Source organism: Odontesthes bonariensis, chromosome 18, assembly GCF_027942865.1.
Source record: "Odontesthes bonariensis isolate fOdoBon6 chromosome 18, fOdoBon6.hap1, whole genome shotgun sequence".
NCBI classification, from domain to species: domain Eukaryota; kingdom Metazoa; phylum Chordata; class Actinopteri; order Atheriniformes; family Atherinopsidae; genus Odontesthes; species Odontesthes bonariensis.
The window spans coordinates 23,811,943-23,837,599 of record NC_134523.1 but is presented as its reverse complement, the minus strand read 5'-3'; the positions used below and the strand labels follow the sequence as shown (position 1 = coordinate 23,837,599).

Here is a 25,657-nt window from a genome sequence, read left to right as displayed (position 1 = left end):
GGTAACCTGTGATGCTTCATTATGTCCTATTACTATTGGTCATAATAATGCTGCATTTGGAGGCCACTGTGAATTTATCAACCAAATCTGAAATTGGGAAATTACTAATGATAAAAAGAAGAAGAGGAAAGTGAATTTTCCTTTTTAGCTCGCCTGTCATCTGCATTTAAGTAACAAAAAATAGCAAAGCAAACTACGAGGGAGCAATGTTTTTTCCTAATTTAACCCATGTACAGAAAATGACCTCAAAATGAACACGTTGCGTTTTTACACCCTTTTTCCAAGTGTCAGTGAATGCAGCATTAAGGGGTCAGGTGATTTCTCAGGTGGTCAGCTCTCCAGGGGGAAGGTAAGAAAAGTATACAGAGCAAAGACATCAATACAGGTAAGTTTGTCATTTCTGCTGTACACGTATTTTACTTTTTACTTTTTAATTTTACAGGTAATGCTCGAAGTGAAACTAACTGCTGTTTTTGTCGCCATTTTAATGTCATCTAAAATCTTGAATATCTATTCGATTTGATATTTTTCTATTTATTTTTCTATATATTTCTATTCTATTTAATAGTGTGAAAGGCTGTGGCTTAAAGTACTTCTTAAAGAATGGTGTGCATAATAATAGGCAGAACCTCGGGTTATCGGCGGGTTATCAGAGTCAGTCGTCCAATAACCGGAAAGTTGGCAGGTTCGATTCTCACTCTCACCACTCAAAAAACATTGGCGGAGGGGTGTCTGTCCACCTCCTTGTCACGGTCGAGGTGCCATTGAGCAAGGCACCGTTCTCCCATGCTCCCCGGCCGCTGCGAATGGCTGCCCACCGCTCCAGGTTGGCATCTGTCTCCATGAGTGTGTGACCCTGTGCATGTGTGTGTCAACGGGTGCCAACCTGGATGGGTTAAAAGCGGAGGACAAATTTCGTGTGTATGCAGGACAAATAAATCTGATCTTAATATGGGCCAGATAAGATTAAACTAGTGTTGTAACATGCTTTTTAAACAGATGCAACATGAAATAGTTAAGTGCGATGTGACCATTGGACAATCAAGTATTTTTTATGAATTGATAACTTTTTAAATTAGCACAGTTGGGGACTTAGACATCTGTCAGTCCAGAAGCAAACATCCGGATTTATAGATATAGATATACTGTATATAAGGCAAGTTAATTTTATTTGTTGAGCACAATTCGTACACAAGGCAATTCAAAGTGCTTTACAGCTACAGTATATAGGATATATATATATATATATATATATATATATATATATATATATATATATATATATATATATATATATATATATATATATATATATATATATATATATATATATATAAGCTATTTCAGCCAGCATTAACACACAAAAACACACTTAGACATCTGTCAGTCTAGAAGCAAACATCCGGATTTATAGATATAGATATACTGTATATAAGGCAAGTTAATTTTATTTGTTGAGCACAATTCGTACACAAGGCAATTCAAAGTGCTTTACAGCTACAGTATATAGGATATATATATAGATATATATATATCTATATATATATATATATATATATATATATATGTATATATATATCTATATATATATAAAGCTATTTCAGCCAGCATTAACACACAAAAACACACTTAGACATCTGTCAGTCTAGAAGCAAACATCCGGATTTATAGATATAGATATACTGTATATAAGGCAAGTTAATTTTATTTGTTGAGCACAATTCGTACACAAGGCAATTCAAAGTGCTTTACAGCTACAGTATATAGGATATATATATATATATATATATTTAAAGCTATTTGAGCCCGAATTAACACACAAAACCACAAATGTTCTACTTTATTTGTTATGACACATCTGCAACTCCAGTGCTCATTAACTTCCTGCTTCCCTGACCACAGCTTTGTCCAAAGAAGACAAATGATGGGAACTAAGAAGCCGCTGAGGAGGTTTATTGCTTTTCTTCTCATCTGTCAAATTGCATCTCCAGGTATTATCACATTTCACTGAGTTTCTTTCCTTTTACTCTTCATACAATATTCATGCTGAACTCCACTGTTGCAGTGTTTTCTAATTAAACATTTGAGGAGTAAAAGAGCCTGGTATTACAGAAACATATGAAATGAGTATGAGTCCTGGATACCATATGACCGAGTGGAGTGATTTAACATGTTAGTATTCTGTTGGGGGGGAAAGTTACAAACTTCTCATCCATTAAGAAGTTTGTAAAGAAGTCGTGATCTGGTAACGTGTGTTACAGACCCAGCCCTCCTGTTTACCAGGGAGACAAGTGGTGATGACATAATGACACATGCACAAATCTGCGGTTTTGCACACACGGTGTACATATCTCGGACTTTAACTTGTGCACATACATATATTTACTTTACTTTACTTTATTTTGTACTCTATTTTATTCTATATGTATATATTTTTAATCTTATTTTGTATTTTAATCTTGCTTATATATCTTATATATTTTATTTGATATTCTACTATTCTAATTTAGGAATATTTAATTTTACTTTAACGTTCTATTAATGTTACTTTGCTACCTAGTTTATATTTTATAGTTTATAGTTTGTATTTTGTGGACGGCGGTCAAAGGTCATTTCACTGCATGTTGTACCGTGTATAACTATGCATGTGACAAATAAAACTTTGAATCTTTGAATCACCACTTACTTATGTCACTGTTACTGAAAGATAACTTTAAATGTGAATCTCTTGCTGAGGGCTTTCATCAATGTCTGATCCCGATTTCTTTTCTGGGCTCTATCACTCTATTTTGCTATCCTGCAGGTAGAGAATGTACCCCTTTTCTTTTGGGAATCAAGTTGTAATAGTCGTGTAGCTAACTAATACCCCTATTAAAGGCCTTTATAAAAGTGCACCTGATATCCTAAAGTTTTTGTGGAGGCAATTAAGAATAGTTTGGGAGAAACAGGTTATTCCTAGAGCATGGCGTAGGGCAGGAGGCGTTCTTATTCCAAAGGAGAAAGAGTCCTCGGACCTGAGTCAGTTCCGGATGATCTCTCTCCTAAATGTAGAGAGGAAGATTTTCTTTAGTTTGGTTGCACAGAGATTAGCTAGTTATTTAGAAAAGAATAGCTTAATAGATACTACTGTGCAGAAGGCAGGAATACCAGGTTTCGCAGGGTGTTTAGAGCACACTAGCATGATTTGGCATCAGATTCAGACAGCCAAGATTGAGAAAAAAGACTTGCATGTTATATTTCTAGATCTAGCAAATGCATTTGGTTCAGTGCCACATAGCCTTATTTGGGAAGCATTTGAGTATTTTAGAGTGCCTGTAGTAGTGGTTAACTTAGTAAGAGCATATTTTCAAGATATTAGACTGTGCTTAAGTACAGCAGGTTTCACAACAGGTTGGCAGAGGCTAGAAATAGGCATTATGGCAGGGTGTACAATTTCTCCATTAGCATTTACAATGGCCATGGAGATAATTATTAGAGCTTCCAAGTGGGTTGTAGGTGGAGAGAGACGTCAGGATGGCATACGCCTTACGCCAATTAGAGCATACATGGATGATATGACGTTAGTGACTACAACAGTACCATGTATGAAGAGAATACTTGAGAGACTTGATAAAAATCTAAAGTGGGCTGGGATGAAAATCAAACCTACTAAGTCTAGAAGTATCTCAATAAGTAGAGGGAAATTAAGTGATAGAAAGTTTGTAATAGATGAAGAAAGTATTCCAATAATAAGGGAAAAGGCTGTGAAGAGTTTAGGCAGGTGGTACCAGGCAGACATGAATGATGGAAAGCAGTTTCGTGAAGATGTTGTTGAGGGACTGGATAGAATAGATAAATCAGGGCTTCCAGGAAAGTTGAAGCTGTGGTGTCTGCAGTTTGGATTGTTTCCTAGGTTGATGTGGCCACTGTCTGTGTATGAGATTACATTATCTGTTGTAGAAAAAATGGAAAGATTAGTTAGCTTTTATATTAGGAAGTGGCTAGGTGTTCCTAGATGCTTAAGTACTGTGGCACTGTATGGGAAAGGCATACTCCAGCTCCCAGTATCTAGTCTAGTAGAGGATTTTAAATGTACTAAAGTTAGGACAGAGCTCCTGTTAGCTCGGAGTAAAGATGTGGTAGTTAGTAAGGTGGTTCCAAACCCAACCAAGGGGAGGAAATGGAAACCAAGATTGGCAGCTCAGGAGGCAGAAGCAACTCTTAGACATACAGAGATTTTGGGTAATGTGCAAATAGGCCGGGGAGGCTTGGGGCTTGGCCCAGGCAAACCAGTGTGGAGTAGAGCAGGTCCCAAGGAGAAGAGAAAGCTAGTTGTTGAGCAGATTCGTAGACAGGAGGAAATGTTAAGGGGTGCAAAGGCAGTGGCTCAGGCTAAGCAGGGACGGTGGGTGAATTGGGAAGGTGTAGAAAAGAAAAAGCTTAGTTGGAAAGAACTGTGGAGTATGGAGGAAAGGTGTATTAGATTTTTGATAGGGGCAACATATGATGTATTGCCAACTCCCCAGAACCTAAAACTCTGGGTAAATGGAGACCCGTTAAGTTCGTTATGTTCAGGTACTGCAACTGCAAGGAAATAAGCTTGTTGTTCCCCAGGAAATAGCCTCTACAAACCTAAGGCCTGATATAGTCTTGTGGTCTAGGAGTAGAATGAGAGTCTATTTCATAGAGCTGACTGTTCCTTGGGAGGAATTAGTAGAGGAAGCATATGAAAGGAAAAAGCTTAGATATGTGGAGTTGGGGGCGGAAGCAGAGCAGCGAGGATGGAAGGTTAGAATCTGTCCAGTGGAAGTAGGATGTAGAGGATTTGTTGCAAAGTCTGTTGTCTCATTGTTGAGGGAGCTGGGTGTAAGTGGACAGAGTGTGAGAAAAATAGTGAAGGAGGTTTCAGATAAAGCAGTAAAATCCAGCCAGTGGATTTGGATTAGAAGATTCAATAGCAACTGGGGGCCCAGCAGGGGGGGCACTTAGGGTAAACAGACTTTTGAAAAAGCAAAGAAGAAGTTCAAGCTATTTAAGTGGAGGGTTTGGCACATGTGATCCTTTTGAAACCAGGCGGCCATTTTGGGTGAGTTGGCTTGGAGTGAGTTGTATGGATTTGTTTTTGCTGGCATTGTTAGTGATTATAGGATTGTTTAGGTGAGTTTGTCTGCTGAATCTGCTAGTGTGTCTTGTCCTTCCTCCACCTCTGGCACCCTCTATATTTTCATTACCCCTACCCGAACCAGGGTTTGAATCCCAGTCCTGCTTTTCTTACCTCTTTTATTTCTTCCCCTACCCGAACCAGGGTTTGCATCCCCACCCCGCTGTGACTGGTGTGCAGTTGGTGAGAGTGAGTTGCATGGCTTTGTTTTTGCTGGTATTTTAGTGATTATAGGACTGTTTAGGTGAGTTTGTCTGCTGAATCTGCTAGTGTGTCTTGTCCTGCCTCCACCTCTGGCACCCTCTATATTTTCATTACCCCTACCCGAACCAGGGTTTGAATCCCATTCCTGCTTTTCTTACCTCTTTTATTTCTTCCCCTACCCGAACCAGGGTTTGCATCCCCACCCCGCTGTAACTGGTGTGCAGTTGGTGAGAAGCTGAGGTAGATTATGGTTGTTGTGGTGTGAGGGGCAGTGTTGGCTGGCATTAGGGGGGTGACTCTGGGACGCCAGTGGTCATTGTCTAGCCTCCTGGAGGTGTCGTGGGCCCAACTAGACGAAACATTGATGAAAGGAGGTTCCCACCTGATGACCCCAATGATATGTTGGTCAGCACTGCTCATTGATCTATATAATACGGAGTGAAGGGAATTATTCACTGAGTCTGGTCCTTTATTTTATTTATTTTATTTTTTATTTTCTTTAGCACAAGTTTCTTGTGTTTATATTGAATTTGAATCTTTGAATCTTTGAATCACCACTTACTTATGTCACTGTTACTGAAAGATAACTTTAATTGTGAATCTCTTGCTGAGGGCTTTCATCAATGTCTGATCCCGATTTCTTTTCTGGGCTCTATCACTCTATTTTGCTATCCTGCAGGTAGAGAATGTACCCCTTTTCTTTTGGGAATCAAGTTGTAATAGTCGTGTAGCTAACTAATACCCCTATTAAAGGCCTAAATGACCACAATGGCTTGATCGCTATAAGAAAATGGGAACAAACATTACCAACAAATCTGGTAATTTACTTTATGTTGTCATTGTAAATTTACCACATTACATGCCACCACCACATAATGTGTTGTTAAAGGGGTCATGGTATTTTGTTTTTCAAATGATTTGTTCGCAGTGATCAGCACCTCAATACAATTTCTGGTGTGCTATACTATATATACTTTGCCACCTACTAGTCACACTTGCCCCCCCATATGGTAACAGTACCTACCCTACAGTAGCAGCCTCTCCCAGCAGGATAGTAGTCGGCCCCGCAAATACTGCTTCGGAAGGGGTCAGAGTCTATGACAAAGAGTCTAAACGGTTCAAATGGCCTCATTAAATTCCAATCTGATGGCATCTGTGGGAAGCCCAATCCACAAAGACCTCACCTGACAATGCACTGCACACCCTGAGATGTTTCTGTCCACACCCAGACTAGTTAGAGCTCCTTTGGTAGCTTAAAGCATAGTACCCATAGTACTATTCGGTGTATGGTCATACGATTATGGCAGATTGGTGCATATTTTAAATCTTCTTTATACATAACTACAAATCAATAGTTCTTGTTAAGATTTCTATATCAAACCATCAGAATTTAAAAACAATAATGCGTAATTCAATGTTTGTCCTACAGCACCACACTCCCTGACCTATATCCTCACTGCCACATCAGGAATCTCAGACTTTCCAGAGTTTTTTGGTTCTGTAGTATTTGATGATGTCCAATTGGGTGGCTGCAACAGCAACAAACCAGGTCTTAACCCCAGTACAAGTTGGATGGGAAAACTCTTAGAAGATATACCTTCACATCAGGAGTGGTTGATTAACAAGTGTCTTTTCAACCGGGAAAGCTTAAGAGCAAATATTGAAAGTTTGAAGCAGCGCTTTAACCAGTCTGAGGGTAAGTTGGTTTATCTTTAAAACCATTAAACATTAATTGGAGTTGTCAGTAAACAAAAGTTCAGTCTTCACTCTGATTTCAGGCATAATTTTACAGTAAATGTATTACTTCTTCCTCGAAAAGTTCCTTTCGTGTTGTTTCAACATAAGTTGTCAGGTTGAAAGAGATCCACTTTCTACTTCTGTCTTTCAGGTGTCCACATTTTTCAGAGGATGAATGGATGTCATTTGGATGAAGAAACTGGAGACTTCAACGGTTTTAGTCAATTTGGCTACGATGGCGAAGACTTAATAAGATTTGATTTGAAAACTGAGACGTGGATTACTCCAAAACGTCAGGCTGTCCTAACCAAACACGACTGGGAAAGAGATGGACATAGAAGTTTGTTTTGGAAGATTGCACTTACAGAAGAATGCAGGGATTTACTAAAGATGTATTTGAAATACACAAATGACGCTCTGCAGAAAACAGGTAGAACCACAGGGCCTACATTAGTTTAATAAACATAAAAATGTGTTTTAAAGAAGTAAAGTGAAGTATACCGCAGCTTATTACATGAGGTGCAGTACACTGTTTGTTGGCATTAAAGTTTTCTTTTGCTTGACGTTTGTGTGTGGTTAGAAACAAAGGCAGGGAGAATAATTTTAGTAATAAACAAATGAATACTGCCACGTCTGTCAAGGCCAAAAAACCCCAAAAGTAAACGAGTCGAAGAAAACACAAAAGCATATTTTAGTGTTCTGTAAATCTGTAAAACTCTCACTGAATGCAATAGCTTGTATTTTAGCTGCTCTGAGTTCCAACTTAGTGGAAAGGTAGGTACTAAAATGAACTACAGTTTTGAGGTTCTCATGCTTCCCTTGAGTATTCCCATTTTATGCTACGTTTTCCCACACTTCCGCTGTACTACATCTCAGAGGGTAATACTGTACTTTCCAACTAGCCTACCCCAGAAGGTTTAAAATAGTTTTAAGCAATTAATTATATTGCGCTGTTATAAAACAGCCCTACAGCCGGCTCATGAGTAATTATCAAAAAAGCTTTTAATTTTGTTTAATTCAATAAATGTTAAATTAAGTCAGTATTATATAAAGAAGCAGAGAAACGTATTTTAATTGTTTTTAAGAGTACTGTGGAGTGTTTTGTTTATCTATTTATTTTGATAATCTATTTTATGCCCATTTCTTCCAAAGAGCACCTCAAACAACAAACCCATCTGAATTCATGAAGTTTTTCTAAGTTGATTTTTTAGTAAGATATATTACCTTGTGATGAATGAACCATTCTTCTGTCTGTCTCTCCAGTTTTTCCATCAGTGTCTCTCCTCCAGAAGACTCCCTCCTCTCCAGTCAGCTGCCATGCTACAGGTTTCTACCCAAACAGAGCCTTGATGTTCTGGAGGAGAGATGGAGAGGAGATTCATGAGGGTGTGGACCATGGAGAGATCCTCCCAAATGATGATGGGACCTTTCAGATGACTGTTGACCTGCAGCTTCATTCATTGACACCTGAAGACTGGACGAGGTTCGACTGTGTGTTTCAGTTCTCCAGTTTCGAGGGCAACATCACTTCCAGATTGGACAAAGCCATAGTCAGGACTAACTCCGGTAAGACGTGATATCAGAAGAGATGTTTTCTGTTTATTTAATATCTTATTGGACAGCTCCGATAACTTAAGGAATTCTTATGAAATTTGGTGGAGAGTCAGTTTATTGGACAAAGATTGACTGTTTTCATTTAATTGTTGACTGAATGGCACCATGTCAAAGCCAGTTAAAACAAACACCATTTTTTCTGTTTCTATAGTCATTAAAAGATAATTTACAACTTAGATTATTAGTCCCAGGTTTTTTTTCCCCAACATTTTGTCCAAATTCAAGGCGTCCTCCAGGGTTCGGTACTTGGTCCTATCCTCCTCATACTTTATCTGCTCCCCCTTGGCAACATCATTCGCCACCATGGTCTCCATTTCCACTGTTATGCCGATGACATCCAGCTTTACATCTCCACCAACTCAATCACCCCCGCCACTCACTCCTCTCTCTCCAACTGCCTCGCCGACATCAAATCCTGGATGCAGACCAATTTCCTCAAACTCAACTGTGACAAATCCGACCTGATCATTATCGGCCCCAAATCCCTCACCAAAACCACACAGTTTCCGCCTCACCATCGACAACTCCACCCTGTTTCCACCCCCCACAGTCGCAACCTTGGAGTCATCTTTGACAGTAACCTCTCCTTTGACCATCACATAAGCCAAATCACCAGAACTGCCTTCTTCTGCCTTCTTCTGGGCGGCTGTAGCTCAGGAGGAAGAGCAGTCGCCCACCAATCGTAAGGTTGGTGGTTTGACTCCGGCTTCCCTGGGCTACATGTCGAAGTGTCCTTGGGCAAGACACTGAACCCCACGTTGCCTACTGATGAATCATTCACACACACATTCATATATGATGCATACATGATGCATGCATGTTAGAAAGCACGTAGTGTGTATAGATGTAGACGTGCTGTATGATTGTGTGTGAACTACATGTGGCATGTAGTGTTAGAAGCGCTTTGAGTGGTCAGCTAGACTAGAAAAGTGCTATACAAGTACAGTCCATTTACAATTTCATCTCAAGAACATTGCCCGACTCCGCCCAACACTCTCCTCCTCTGCTGCCGAAACCCTCATTCACGCCTTCATCACTTCCAGAATTGACTCCTGCAACAGCATCCTCCTACAGACAACCAGTTATAGTCATATTGACCATCACAAAAGCAGAATTGTTCTATAGGAAGAGGCCAGGAATCGAAGGGAGTGCATGTAAACTCTATACACATAGACTCGAGCCAACAGATGTAAGCTTGTACGTTCTTGCAGTGAGGTGTCAGTGATTACCACCTTTCAAATGGTCATGGATCAGTATTCCTGAGTCTCTTAGAAAACTGTTTGTTGCATGCATGAATTTAATTTTAATGAAGCACAACTCTCTGGCATCCCAAAACAAATTCTAATAGTTTTAACAAAAAAACAAATAGGATTCTTTATTCATAATCATTGCATAATGAAATGTTTAAAAGATAGATGTATTACTTAAAGTAATACTATGTAACATTTCTACCTTAAAATAACAGCTTGAAAAAAATTGTGCGGCTAGAATGAGTTTTAATATTACGATTGGCCTTTCTCCTATGCCCTTCGAGGGTCTAAGTTGGAAAAACAGCGCTATGTAACTTCGCTGGAGCGGCCCGGGAGCTGAGCGGAAGTACTTCGACTTGCTTTCTGGCACACCTACCGCAAAAACAAATAGACCCCTCTCACGCTCCCAGGTATAAGGCTAAGCTAGCGCAAAATTGTCAGTACAATCATCATGGAAGAGGCACCGAAGAAACAGAAGAAGACGTTGACTGATGAATCAAGGAAGAGAAAGAGAGAGGCCGACAAAGCAAGAGACCGGACTAGAGTTGCTCTCGGAACAGCCTGTAGGGGGAGCTCCATAATGGGCTTTTTGAGAAGTTACATTGTATTGCTTTAAAAGCAATTAATGCAGTTACACTATGACTGTTGCACTTTCATACCACAATTATGACAATAAACTTAATAAAATAGCCAATGGCTTGTACACTGCCACTAAAAAACAATTTGGTCACATACCAAAGGATGCACAAAATATAAGTATCACCGTCTGAATTCTAAGAACAATGTCCAGAGTTGTTTCATCAACCACTACAAACACTTTCTGATCACACGACATTTTGTGAATGGAGAATAATGACTTAAAGAGTAAATATTTTCTTATACTTCCAGGTTCTTCAAGGATACACTTTGCTGCTGTTATTGGAGCTGTTGTGACGCTCGTCTGTGTAGCTGGATTGTTCATCAAGATATGGAGCAGTCGTAGTGAGTCACATGTTTTTTTTTAGGCAAAAGCCACAGTCATGGTGGTTTATGTCATGTATGTGATGCTAGTTTAGTCCACGTGTAAAATACTTGGCTCGAACTGGTTATAATAAGTATGCAAAACATAAAGAAAAGAAAATATAAAGTCAGTTTTTACCTGATCAAACAATAGTTTTAATTTCATGAATTAACAATAATCAACAAATATATTTTTTTCTCTTTTTCAGGGTAATTCTGTTTTGACCAGTAAAATTAAGTTGAACTGGACCCAGTGCAGATGTGACTGACTTCAAGACGACTGATCTTGCGAATAGAATCTGTGAAATATGGAGAAATGATTTAGAAATGATTTTGTCAAATATATCTATTTAATCAATAGATACTGTGGCATTTCTAGTCTTCTGATCCGTTGACTGAATAATTCCTTTAGCATTTTGTTAGCACTTCATTTAAAGCTACAAAAATAGACATTTCAGGCCTCACTTTTTTTATTCTCGTTTTTTCTTTGGAGTCTCATAGAATTAGAAGTCTCTGCTCTTTGACTCGTGTATTGCAGTGATAACAGTATGGTAACGTAAAGCTTATGCATCATCTTGTTTTCTGCCGTATAAATGTATAAGCTGTAATGTTGCACCAAGTTAGTGTTTGAGGGTGTGTGCCATATGGTGCTGATTCTGCTTGGCTTGTGTAATCTCCACTGACAGCCACAGAACCAATTTCACCAGTGTTAGATTTTCTAGACAGAATGATTAAGATGAAGAAAATGAAAGGGAGAAATATGATGAACTTATGTAAAGAAATATAGCACTTATATAGGAAATTCTTATTATATTAAGTGTTGTTTTGCAGCATGAATATATCACAGATTGTGCTTCAGTAGCTTGGCAAAATTAGGGGATTTTCTGGATTTTGTTCACAAATTAAATTTGAAGTCTCTTTTATTAACCACTCTTACAGATACAACCCAGAACACTGATTAAACAGTCAATAAAAGCTGAAAGACAGAGGAAGAAGTATTTAACCGTATTTAATGAAAATACTTTTTTTTAATGCAATTATTTGTTGTTAAAAATTGTCATAAACGTGGCTATACGGTACTAATCTTTTTTCTTTAAAGGTAAAACAAAGAATGAAAAGAAGGTGCAATATGAATTGTCATATGAATTTCATTATTTTTTATAATTATGTATTAAAATGACTGACTAATGAGAGTTGATAGAGCACCAGCCAAGTATTTTGAAGGGCGATGATGTGATGCTTTTATATGCCAGGGAGGAGTATCCTGTGGATGATTAGGATGTCCGACTGAAAACTTCTGTGTTTAATAAAAATCGATTGCTTTTATTTTTGCTAGTGTGTGTCTTCTTTGTTTTAACCTTTAGTTTAATGTCTTTAAATGAAAAAAGAGCTAAATTAAATTCATTAAATTCTTTGAAGTTTTATAAAAGGCCTCAAGCACTGATGACATAGCATGCTTATTTATTTTCCCACCTTATTTTCTCTCCTTTAAGCTTCACAAAAAATTAGAAAAATGTGAACATTTGCATAACTGAGTTCAGAACTTTGATATTTTATTTGAGTCGATGCTATTCCACAGATTGCAACATTAAATTAAGTTTAAAGGTGATAATGTGGCAGTAATGTAACAATCTGTAAAAAGATCATTTGAGATGGAAATGAATGAATACACATTTGCAGCTAAAACTAAAATTACTCATTGTTTTTTTTATATAATTTTAGTCACATATCAGCTAGATTTGAAGTAATTTTTTTAAAATTCCAAATGATGTTCCACCAGTCTGTTTCCGAAGGATTAGTGCCTCAGTGTTTGTGACCTTATAGATCCTGACAACAGCAGTGATCTATCTGAGAAACTGGGTGCACAGACCTGATTTAGACATCAAATGGTGTAATAAAGTCAACAACTGATGTGATTGACTGTGAATGAACAATAGCTAGCAAAAGATAGCTCACTGCAGCAATATAGGCTACCTGCAGCAACCCAAAAACAATAAAGATTAGCTCTGTAGGAATCATCATCTTTATACTGCTGATAAACAGTTGTATTTCCTGGGCAGAAAAGCATGATGTTTGATTGTTTAATGTGAGATGAATGAATCTAAAAATAAAGACACCCCTTGCTTCCTCTACAACCACCTGTGCCCATAGAGGACAACAGCCATAGCTGTTGCAGTTTGTCAGTTAGAGGGCAAACTGTATGAATGACCTAAATAAATGATCATGGAGGATGGCTGTCTTATGAAAACTTCTGTATAAAGTACAATTTAAAATGCACACATATTCAATTCAACAATGTAATAAAGCCTTTTCCCCTTCATTCAAAATACTCGTTCAAAATAGGCAAATTCAAATTCCTGACCTTCAATTACCTTCACTTCAAATGTATGGGGTAGACTTCCTGGATTAATGTAACAAACTGATGCGTCTGCATTTAACAAGAGACGTGACATCACTGGTACCCATGAATAGAGTAATACATGTATTGTTTGCTGGTAGGCAATGTTTTTATGTGAACTCAGGTATAAATCACAACGAGACTCCTACTTTGTGTTTCACATCATATCAGCGATTTATTTCCATTTCCATTAAACAAAGCAAAAAAAACTTAAACCGAGCACATTGGAAAACTGTTTGCCCCTTCCAATCAGCAACACCTGAGTAACATGACAGTTGACCTCAAATAACCCAGCATGACCCCGGGCCAGCTTCAGCCTCAGGTAGAATGCAAGAAATGAAATACAACCCCCAGTGGTTGAGGGAAAACTTCACAAAATAAAAATTAAACATGGCTCCGACAAGCTAAAAAGGATTACTGTGATTACACTGATGTGTACCTTTATCTGTGATTCAGTGGGTTAATGTGACTTATTATAATAATGTTACAATTGATTAAAATGACAAAGGGGCAACTTCTGGGGGCAATAAATCAATTATTAACTTCATTATTACAGTCTTACCTTAATCAGAGGAAATATATCAGCTCTATTAACATACATGTTTTGTAAATCAAAAGATGACTTTTGTTTTTCATATACTGATTTTTTAAATGAAAATGTTGAAGAAAAAAAGTTAAAGTATAGTTTTAACCTTAAAGAGAGGTTGCACCATCATATTTATGCACAACATTTATACATAAAATGATGAACTGTGAGGGGTAAAATTCCTCCAGTCAGCTGGCTGACCAATGGTGTCATTTTACAGTCAGCTTGCCTCTTCTTTTGGTCGTCCACACAAAAAAAATACCAGTTTTACTCCCATCATTATTTCATTTGGAGTTCACTGTTGTCTTCACTTGAAGCCTGTTGAGACACAGATGGAAATGGACATTTTATCATTGGTCAGATGCTCGGAATTCTTATTTGGCATCACTGTATGGTTGCATTTCTTGCTTTTATTCTCAACTTTCTAACCGAAGAATATGTTTTCATTTGGATAGAATGTGTTAGGGGTGAGATATTTGAACACTTATTGTGCCAATAGTACTATTTTAGGTTGAATATTATTGCCTGTCACAGTTCTTCCCAACCCTGGTTACGTTGTGATGAAAGGTTTATTTATACGTATATAATATGGCTGGGCAAAAATGTTTAATCTAATTAATCACATGATTTCCCTGATTAATCACGATTAATTGCATTTGTACGCAAAATCCAAAAATGAATCCAAAAGTAGTGTATAGCTTTTAGCATTTAGTTTTATTTTAAATGTGCTGCCATATGAATGAAAGTGCCATAACATTTGTTGTGCAAACACACTTTTAACATCAGCATCTTTCTGTAGTTTTTATGTAGAAGCCTCGCTCCACTGTCTGTTTCCTTGAATGACTTGCTGCTATCAGTTGTGTGTTTTGCCTTTAAGTGATATTTTAGACTGGAACTACTACGCTGAGAAGACAATTCAACTTGGCAGTGTTTACAGATTACTTTGGTTCTGTCGACTCCGCTGTCTGGAAGAACTTTAAAATGAAAATGGCCGAGTAAAAGTTCCGTACCCTTCTCCATGTTTGGTGGATCCGCCGATTACTTTCTTTTCTGGTTCCATAGCAGACAGCAACAGACTTTTACAAAATAAAAGCCTGTGAGCAACAGACTTTTACAATAATAAAATAAATAATAAAACCTGCTAATGCGCGATAAAATATTTATCAGCGTTAAATAATTAGCGAGTTAACGCGATAATAACGAGTTAACTCGCTCGGCCCTAGTATATACAATTATGCCAAAATAATCATAGCTCCAGCCTTCTTTTTTTCCTATGTGTGGCGACAAAGGGGATGTATGTATTCATTTGAATTACAAATGGTTCTTTTTAAAAGTTAATATTGCCCAAACATCCCACCTGGTTATGTTTGGACCCCCAAGAAATGAAAGATAAGTGCAAAGTACACAGATTCAAAAGCACACCAACAGACGTGAATCCATAGTAAAAACCTCTTTAAAATGACAGTTTGAGAATGACAGCCACTGCAGCCTACCTACAAACGCACACTGACAAATGCATCTGCTCATATATGCAGGGCCAGAGGAGAGGACTCCATCCTGTCACATACCACAATCTTCTCTGTGGATGAATCCTCTTATTGAAAAAAGCTGCGTTCTATTAATCTGATGGAAACTAAACTATCGAAGATCAAGAATCTAGGATTATTCTGAGCTAAATCAACAATTTCCCTTAGTTCACCAGCAATCTCCTAACAGGAGGCCATTGTCTCTCATAAGAAAGTAGGCCAGAGCTAATTTAATAAGCTGGTTTCATGTGGATATGTTGAGAGCTGATTGGTTGACGGTGTTGCTCGTAGATGATCAATCATGCTTTCGTTTAGTGCAAGGTTGGTAATGCCCACCTTATTACATACTAAAGAAATAATGTTGAAAAGTGTGAAAATAAACATGTGCAGATTAGGAAATGTGGAAAAGTGAATCTAAATTGATGAATATATGTGTAAATCAATAAATATATAAATGTGGAAATAAAAATAAATCTGGAAAAAAATATAAAGTAAGTAAAAAATAAATTGAAAGATAAATGGAAAATATGAAAACACATGTATTTAATTGATCATTTATCTATTTTAATGATTTATTTCCTCATATATTGATTTATTTTTGATTTTGGTCTTTGATCCTAAACATGCATCATGACTGAATGAACAACTTTTTCGGTACAAAACAGTAACAAGTTATCTTGGAAGGTTGGACCTTGTAACACTTAGAAATCACCATCTGCATGGTGCAAGTCTGAATGGCTGCAGTCACATTAAGGAATCAGCAGCCAGAGGAAAGTTGTAAATTTGCTGCTTTTCAGATTAATCTGACAGATAATGTTTTGAATCAATAAATGACAACTTTAACCAAATCTTTGCTACACAATTGCTCCCCTTAGGTTTATAGATGCAACATCTGAGTGTGTTTTCTCAGATCCTAATGAAGTGGAGAAAATAATGTTTGAAGATTTTCTTTCTTATCTGCAAATTCATATGCAAGATAACTGAATGAATCCGTTTGTTGCTTCTACAACTGCCCAGAAGCACAGTCATTGGGGGAGAGGGAGTGTACACCCTGGGCAGGTCGCCAGTCCATCACAGGGCCACACAAAGACAAACGAGACACACAAACATGCACACTACCACCACACCATTGTGCAGCCCATCTTGTGAATCTCATGTCTAAAAAGGGTTTCAGTAAATCATGTACAGTGATTTGATTTCATAGAAAGAAAAAAAAAACTTTCACGATGGAGTACTCACTGTGAATGCTTCCATCTGCATTTCTATCTCTGAGGGATCTGAGGCTACAAGCATGAAACAAAACAAGATTTTAATAAAGACAATAAAGACACAACTAGAAAGAACTGAGCTATTACAAATATTCACATTTAAAGGGGAACTCCGGGGCATTTGAAGCGTGTTTCCATTGTCAGAGGTTGTCAAATAATGCTAGTATGACACAGAGAGATGCGTATCTGCGCTCCCAGTGTGGAGATCGCTCTGTTCGCACAGCGTGTCATGCGAGGCTAATACGTGGTGGCTAAGGGGCAACTGCTAACCCTTCCACGTAAAACAACAACTTGCACACTGCAGAAACGTCACACCACTTTATAACCCATCCGACAATAAAGTCACAAGCCTTACCATCAAAACCATATGCATGGTTCTCACATTACTGGCATGGGGACGTTACAAAACAACTTTATAAACAGCATGTAACTCACCGGCTGGTTGTAGGCTCGCGCATGTGAAAGCCCAGAAGAGTCGATGGAGAATAATCCCATATACAAAACAATTATATTCTCTAGAAAAACTGCGTTCAAGTATTTAAAACATTACAACAATACATACCCATTAATATTTTTGTAATGTTTTAAATACTTGAACGTCCCCATGCCAGTAATGTGAGAACCATGCATATGGTTTTGATGGTAAGGCTTGTGACTTTATTGTCGGATGGGTTATAAAGTGGTGTGACGTTTCTGCAGTGTGCAAGTTGTTGTTTTACGTGGAAGGGTTAGCACTTGCCCCTTAGCCACCACGTATTAGCCTCGCATGACATGCTGTGCGGACAGAGCAATCTCCACACAGGGAGCGCAGATACGCATCTCTCTGTGTCATACTATCACTATTTGACAACCCCTAGCAATGGAAACACGCTTCAAATGCCCCGGAGTTCCCCTTTAAGTAATTGATGATATGATATGATCAAAGTGTCATTAATCTGTTTATCTGACTTACTGTTTGCAGGTCTTAACCCGGAAATACAGATAAGAGATTACAATAGGAAAAATGATTCACATACTTTTTTGTGAATGTTAAGTTAGAAACCAAGCTGTAAATAGATAAATGTGTTATTGTATTCAGTTACTTAGCTTTATTTGATGTTATTTTACTTTACTTTAGTACTTTCCCCCTTGTACCTTAACTGTTGCACAGCAATTTTCCTTGGGATAAATAAAGCTTTTCGAATCTTTGAATCTATTATGTGTACCGTTAAGATGCCTTCTCCAAAGAAAGAATCCAATGATGCAGACCACCAGCACCAGCAGCAGCAGCCCCTCAACAATTGCAATGATTGTAGAAGCAGAGATCCTTGAGGGAGAAACTAGAACTAAAATAAAAGAGTAATACTTTATTTCTATAACAGCATAGAGAAGAAAATGTTACATTTATGAAGTCCTTTGCTCTAACGTACCCCTGTTGCTCCTGATCGCTGCTTTTTCCAGTCTGACTGTGATGGTTTTTTTAGTGTCAGCGGACTGAAACACACAGTCGTACCTCTCCCAGTCTTCAGGTGAGGTTGACGAAACGCTCATTTTAACACTCATCTGGAAGGTCCCATCGTTATTGGGAAGGATCTCTCCATGTTCCACATCCTCGTGAATCTCCTCTCCATCTCTCCTCCAGAATATCAAGACCCTTTTGGAGTAGAAACCTGTCACATGGCAGGTGAATGGAGAGGAGGGAGTCTTCTGGAGAAGAGACACTGAGGGATCTTTTTGAGAAAGAAAAGGTGGGATAGAGAGAACAAGACAGAAGGAAACAGTTAAAGTTGCATTTGATAACTGTTAAAAAAGTATTTTGACTAAAGCCAGTCTCGAACATCTCAGTAAGACCTCAGACAATTGTGTCCCATTGCTAAAATTAACATATGCCACCTTTAATGTAATGGAGATCATGACAGTAACTGAACAGTGTCAAACCATTTCAGCTCTTCTCCAAACCACTGATGGATCTCTCCTTCATACAAAGCATTCTTATAACCTTTTACATTTAAGCTTCCTTTGTAAAAAGGGTGAAAACACTGGCTTGTCAAACCTTTAACCCTAACGAAAATAATTGTTAATACAATGCAAATAAACAACTGGGACACACAAGAGAAAATCGCCCACTCTAATTGCTGTATGTTATCCTGCTTGTCAATATATTGATTTCAGTCAACAAGCTGAATATCAGCTGATGCTGGTGTTTGACAATATATCTGTGCATCCTTAATAAATATAAAAACATCCAGAGAAGAAGAGAGGAGATCTGTTGTTATGCTTCACAGCAAGGCAATCACAGTGTTGGCACTGATATGGTGCTGCTTCTGTTCCCAAGGAAAAAAAATCTGTAAACTTATTTCCTAATTATGTACTCAGTATCATAGGCTTAGCTTTGACTGAAAGTAACAACACAGCATCATGAACTGCTAAACTGTTAATCTCTGGTGCCTTGTTGGAGCTCAATCAAACTGTAATGCCACAGAAAAGGACCAAATGAAGGTGCTGAGCAGACTGACACTTTTATACAGTGTACATTCAGTCAGAGAAAAATGTATGAACATTGTTTTATCCATGAAATACGGAATTGTGTTACTCTACCTGGCATCAGCAGAAGGTTGGAGGCAGAAAGATGTAAAAAACTAGTGCAAATTCCAATCACACTCTGGATGGCTGCTATTTCTTCTTGCTGAATGTCCCATTTTGGTTTGATGATGGCAGCCAGCGGACTGTGAGCAATCCATGTAATATTATGTTTGTGCTTTCTCAGGTCCAATTCCAAAAGGTCCTCGCCATTATAAGCAGTCTGTACAAAAGGGACGATATCTCCAGTCGCATCATTCGATTCACAGCCTATCATACCCTGTAGGATGTGGACATCTGAGCAAGACAAACAGACAGCAGCTGACACAGATGTATGGATGTACGAATAGTAACAACCAACATGAAACATACACCTGCTCCTTACCTTCATCAGGGTTAAGTTCCCTCAGCGTATCAATATTAATCTTAAACACAGGGGGCCAAAAATGAAAACACTCTCCATCGGCTACATTCAAGAACGGTTGATTAAAGAAAAGGGACATTCTTTCAAGGTAAAGTGGATCTATTCTTCTGTTGTTGTTACTGTCACAGAAATCCACTTGAGTCTCATCCAGCTCAGTATTTCCCATAAAGTTTGGAAAATTTGGAACTCCAAAAAACGCAGTGGCCGATGCCGTCAGTTTCACTGCAGGAAAACAGTGTTCAGTATTAAATAAGATATCAAATGATATTCAGAGTGTAATATAATGAAGGCCTATGTGCACACAGCCAATTACACCAGTCACAGGATTTAAACAAAAAATGAAGCAAACACAAGGTACATGACTGATGTGACAAAAAGTGAGTACCTGCTGATGAAACGTGACAGAAGAGAAGCAACAATATCCTTTTCATTTTGTTTTTGTAGCTCTGAATAAATATAGCTTTAAGAATCGACCTGCTCAGGAGCTCATGTTATCTAGTTCTTAAAAACAAAAGTAAAAGGACATTTATTACTGATGAAATGCATCTCACCTGGAAGGTACGAGAAGGGAGGAGACAGTGGGGGAGGGGCAGAGACAGAAACATTCATCTAAATCTAAGTACAATAAAATATAATTAGACACAGAAAAAGTTTGGGTTCATAACAGCCTGATGGCAGTGATTTAAAAGTGGTTAAGAAGGTCTTTTGTTGTCTACTTATATTTTCAGACTAAAATTAAGAAATGTCTTCTTGTTTTTTTTCCATTGAGCGTTCACAGTGGAGGATCTTTTTGTTTATCTCTTCCTTGTTGCACTTTCCCCTGGTGTTTTGTTAGAGTCTATCAAATTCCCCTCAAAACAAAAACCTGCTTAACCTGAAAGTTTTCTTAAATGCTTTCGTTTTCTCTGTTTAGTAGTTTAGAAGTGGAATCTTTGCTGTACTCCTGCTTGATATCTTTTAAAATATTCTGTGCAGAAGCACTGACTGACCTTTTCAACACAAGTTTTTTCTCAGCAACCACCCAGAAATACTTAGTTTTACATGCAATATCTTCTGTAACAGTTTTAGTTGAACACTTAGCCAGTGAACTTAAAGATATTCAGATAATCTTCTCCATCTTGATGATGATGTAGGACTTTCTTGCATTCCTCAGTTGTAAATTATAGCCCCCCTGGAAAAGCCCTGTCCATCCAAAGAAAACTGAAAAAAGGCCACAATTTATTATCTCTGTTTGTGTCTTGTATTGATAGAATAAATGCAGGTGGTGATTTAAAAAAAGGATATATCTGCAAAGTTGATAGCTTTATTTATTTTTTTGTTATCGTGTTCCCCCCTCCGTAACCTTAAACCCTTGCTGCTGAAAAAAAGGGCGATTTTCACATTTTCGGATGTTTTTGTTGTATATAATGATCTGAAATGTAGACTTAATGAAGGTAATAAAAAGCTGGAGTTGGCTGGATGTCTTGCCCCAAGTATCTACTTGAATTTAAACCCTCAATGGAGAATGTGGAGCATGTTAAACAAAAGCTATTGCATCCTAAAGTCCTGGTCTAAAAACCTCTCCAAAATAGGACATATTTGCAACATGGCAAAGGGGTTAAGGGGCAGAACAATCATCAAAACTGCTTTCCAGTTGGTTCGTTTGAATAGGGGACGTGTCTGTCAGTCCTCCTCCATTGAAATAGCACAACGCTGTGCGGGAGTTTACTTTAAGCCCATACAGTGCATGTGTGGGCAGCTTGAGCTTTCGTCAACCTAATTTAAATACCTGACAACTTAGATTCATGTTCCTATTTCTACTCTCAGCTTAATTTCTTCTCTTTGGCAGTTACTTGGTGAACACACAAAAAAAATCATAAAAAAATTCCACACTGTTAACAAAATTGACAGTCATGATTTATGCTAATGTGACCATATTTTCATTACCGAATTGAATTATTACTATTATTATTATTTGTATTATTATTATTATTATTATTATTTGTATTATTATTATTATTATTATTATGCTTGAAGTTGTAGAAGTGGTTTTCCACCGATTTTTTTCAGGTATTGTTTTCTGCCCCCCCAGATGAGCTAACTGCCACCCACACATGCCATTCTGGTCACACCTCTGATCTGAAGGGTTCATAAAGGCCTTTATCCCCAGAATGATCTCTGTTGTCCTCATGCAAAACTGCAACAAAGGGAAATGTTCCTTATTTATTGACCTTACAGTTTAGACTTCAGTTTAGATTTGGTTAGATTGTTACAGTTTATAATAAAAAAATAATCTTTGTTGATCTTTTTTCACAGAACATGTGGATACATGACATCAAGGAGTGATCTGGACTCTGGTTTCAGTCTCTCAGACAGTTCAGGATGCTTTCAGGATCTGTGAGACACGAATGATCCATAAATCCAGGATTGAATTTTGCATAAAAAATCTGACTTTTTAAAATCTTTTTAACAAAAATATCAATTTTTAAGTTGCAATATGTAGGTGACCAAAAGGGGCAATGTAGGGCAAAATTTGACCAGATGTTGGGTCATAAAAGTCGGACTCGGCAGCAGTAAAAATATATTTAAAACAAGCTTGAGAAAGAATATTGGAGAAACTGAAGCAGATCGTTAGTTTGATAACTGGATATTTCAGGACTTCTGTCGTCATGGAGATTTGATTTAAGGCTGTCTTGTTCCTGGAACTTTGCACTGAGACTGTCTTTTGTCATGTAAGTTTGATACCTGTGAGGAGGAAACATCTATTCATGTTGTTGTTTTTTTTCACCCATTAAAAATTTGCATCCTGCGTCTCTTCCTCTTGGCTCAGTCTCAGTTTGTTTCAGCTTTCCTTGTAAAAACAAAAACTTGTTGAACTGGAACCTGCTTCTACTTTAAATGAACCATGTCTTTTTTTTTTTAATTCAAATAAAAAAAAAATAATAATAATAATAATTATAACCCCCCCCCCCCTCCAATCTCACGGCCCGGTTTGAAATGTCCCGCGACCCGGTGGTTGGGGACCCCTGGATTAGACATTGAAACTGCAGTACAAGTACTTTATTTTTGGGGTTTATTATATCACATTTGATTCTATTCATCAGTATTTGTTAGTTGCAGTCAAATACTTTGATTGACTCACCTGAAACCATGAACATTTTAACTTGTTGTCAATCTTAAAGTTTTTGTTGAATATTTCTGGCTTCTTTCTAAGCTTCCATAAATGCTCCGTTTCCATTATTTTAGACCTTTTTCGACATTAGCCGTCATTAATGCAGCTTAAATGGTGCTGTTAGACCACAACATACAGTGTATTGTTATTCTTTGCACTCTGCTGATGGACGAAGTTAAACATTAAACTGTTTAACTGAACCATATCAATCAAAACAGAAAGGTTTTTAGTTACAGATTTAGAGTAGTACACATTGTGTAACGGTGCTACTTCTGAACAGAGGCCTGAATCAAACTGTTCATGTAATGCAGGGCTACTCCATTACATATTCAGGTGGGCCAGATTTTCAGACAAAAGAATTAGAAATGATCAACTCAGAAATTGTCTTTGACCAGTAAGTAGCAGTTAAAACTCAGTTTTGACTGTGGACTGGTCCACTGCTACAGATAACATCCGCTTTCTTCAGGTGCTCCAGCAGCATCTCAAACACATCTGTTGCAAGAATTTCAATTCTGCGAAAGTTTGAAGTGTCTGACAGAGGAACATTTTTTATGGCAGATGTCACACTTTTTGTCACACAATTTTGTCATCATTTATCATCTCATCTAGGACTGCTCGCATGCAGTGCTGTTTCTGCGTCTGTAAATGGCCTTTTCTCCTTTGAGGGATGCTGCTGTAGCTCTTTCTTTGGGCTGTGCATGGCTGCACTGTGGTTGCACAGCTCCTGTTGTAACATGCAATCAAACTCTCCACTTTAGCAGCCCTCTCCTGTGATCCCCTGGGAAAGTTTGAGCAGAAAGTCTGGTGCTTCTTACCCAGGCTCCGCCCTCGCAGTGACGCAACACCTTCGGCTCTGCTACACTTACTCAGGCAAACTGCTCATTCAGGTGGATTCAAGTTCCCGAAAAAATGGGAACTCCACCCACTTTGTCGGGAAGCAATCAACTTTGAGCAGCGCCAACGGCCCAGGGTAGAGGCGTGTTCAAGGTAGTGACGTGGTTGAACTGCCACTCAACCCATGGATTGTACACGGAAGCGCTTCATTCAATATCAACATGGAGCAGCGTCAAGCTTTTGACACTGCTGTAGATGCTGTAATGAAAGTGTTCGACGGGAGATTCTCGTTAAAAATCGAGCAAAGAACAGCCCTTGAATCATTTCTTGACAGGAAAGACGTTTTCGCCTTGCTCCCTACTGGCTTTGGTAAGAGTTTAATCTACCAGTTAGCCCCGCTGGTAGCTAAATCATACGTCAGAGGAAAGAGTGGTGTGATTGGCTTAAGCTTAGGCACAGCCTTCAGTGTTGCCAATTTAGCGACTTTGTCGCTAGATTTAGCGACTTTTGGCCATATCTGGCGACAAAAAAAATAATCTAGCGACTTAGCGACTTTCGGGCTCACTCTGGCTGAATCTAGCGACAATTTAACTTGTTTTGTGAGTGACAAATCAGTTGCCCCGCGACACAATACAAGCCGAGACAGAAGCACTGCAGGACGGCGGCAACCCGGCATACCGTCATTTCCTGTCAAAACAGCAGTTTCAAGCTAGCTACAACGAGGGTACGTTAACTTCCTGTTTTCAAAACAAAAGCACCTTTTTTATCGTAATGGCTTTCCCTATGATAAAAGGCAACGGGTCTTTTAGTTTTGTCAAAATAACCGGAAGTGCGTTGCTCACTGCGGCTAGCTTTAGTAGCGCCGAATTCGTCGGAACAAAATTGTAAATAGCCGGTATTTTGGCAGGTTTTTAACATGTTGGGGATCTAAACGACTACTTTCTTGCCTGAAAAGTTTCAAATGTTGCTAAAGTTTACAGAGTTTAAAGCTGAAATCAGCTTCAGGCCGGCTGATTTCGGCTCGGGTAGGAGCGAAAATATATAATATGGGCGTGGTTACGTCACCTATGACGTCATGACGCAATCTAGCGACTTTTTAGCGACTTTTCAGAGAGCCAATAGCGACTTCTTGTGATTTTTTTTTTTGGCAACACTGACAGCCTTTTCTGGCCACAACCAGTAGCAACCCGAGGGAGGCGGGTTGACCAGGCCATTTCGAATCGTATTCGTTATGGTCTTGGTCAGACCAGAATCTCGAAGAGATTTGAAAGTCTATGTTAATCAGGCTAGGTGCTTCTCGCTGTGGTGCCTCCGCACATTGTTATCTTTTAACACCGCCACACACTCATTACACATCCAACACATCGGTTTTGCGTTTGAATGTGACGGTGAAATAAAAAAGTATTTCCAGGCGGAGTTAAATCTACGGTTTTCGTTGTCAATTTTCCCCTTTGGGGTTGAAAAAGATGTGCTCGCAGAACGCTAATTCTACTCGAACATCTTCAAAACACAACAACGTGGTGCATTATGGGTTTAACGTTGCTATGTAACCCAGTGTTGCATTCAAAGTCCGTACTACTGTAGGAATTTATTCCATCAATGTAGAAATGTCTGAAGGCTTCTGATTTTTATATATTTATTCATTTATTCTGTCAGAACAATATGCTGGGCCACATGGAAGTCGGTTCTGCGGGCCGCCATTTGAAGAAGCCTGGTGAAATAAATGATTCTGATTTTGTAAATAAAATAAAGACAAAGTTGTATAATTTAATTAAACATTTTATAATGCATTGTAATATAAAAATATATTTCACTTGGTATATTTCTGGAAATTAATTTGATTATGACATAACATTGAGAAAAAAAGCTTTGATCATGCAAAATTATATTCAAACTTTTATCGGTTTTAAAAAACGTCCAAAACTGACACAATTTAACACATTTAGGTTCCCTTTAACAAATTTCCC

At 38.2% G+C, this 25,657-nt stretch overlaps 2 protein-coding genes across 4 annotated transcripts; one reads left to right on the top strand and one right to left on the bottom strand.

The window, feature by feature from the left end:
* On the top strand, nt 1-12,270 carry LOC142367715 (major histocompatibility complex class I-related protein 1-like). The gene is made up of 7 exons (XM_075449742.1): nt 1-385; nt 1,903-1,991; nt 6,774-7,040; nt 7,233-7,511; nt 8,345-8,647; nt 10,834-10,926; nt 11,154-12,270. Exons 2-7 carry the CDS (start codon nt 1,922-1,924, stop codon nt 11,156-11,158), a joined length of 1,017 nt encoding a protein of 338 aa, XP_075305857.1. The 5' UTR covers nt 1-385; nt 1,903-1,921; the 3' UTR covers nt 11,159-12,270.
* Nucleotides 12,271-13,491: 1,221 nt separating this feature from the next.
* LOC142367712 (major histocompatibility complex class I-related protein 1-like) lies at nt 13,492-20,660 on the bottom strand. Of its 3 annotated transcripts, XM_075449735.1 has the most exons (7): nt 20,091-20,659; nt 19,667-19,927; nt 19,300-19,578; nt 18,132-18,431; nt 17,928-18,047; nt 16,694-16,737; nt 13,492-14,246 (listed from the first exon to the last, which is right to left on the bottom strand). In XM_075449735.1, exons 1-7 carry the CDS (start codon nt 20,134-20,136, stop codon nt 14,208-14,210), a joined length of 1,089 nt encoding a protein of 362 aa, XP_075305850.1. In that variant the 5' UTR covers nt 20,137-20,659; the 3' UTR covers nt 13,492-14,207. The 3 variants fall into 3 exon arrangements, with proteins under 3 accessions (XP_075305850.1, XP_075305851.1, XP_075305852.1); XM_075449736.1 differs by lacking the exon at nt 17,928-18,047 and having other exon boundaries at nt 20,091-20,660; XM_075449737.1 differs by lacking the exon at nt 17,928-18,047 and having other exon boundaries at nt 14,205-14,246; nt 18,215-18,431; nt 20,091-20,660.
* Nucleotides 20,661-25,657: the final 4,997 nt, after the last annotated feature.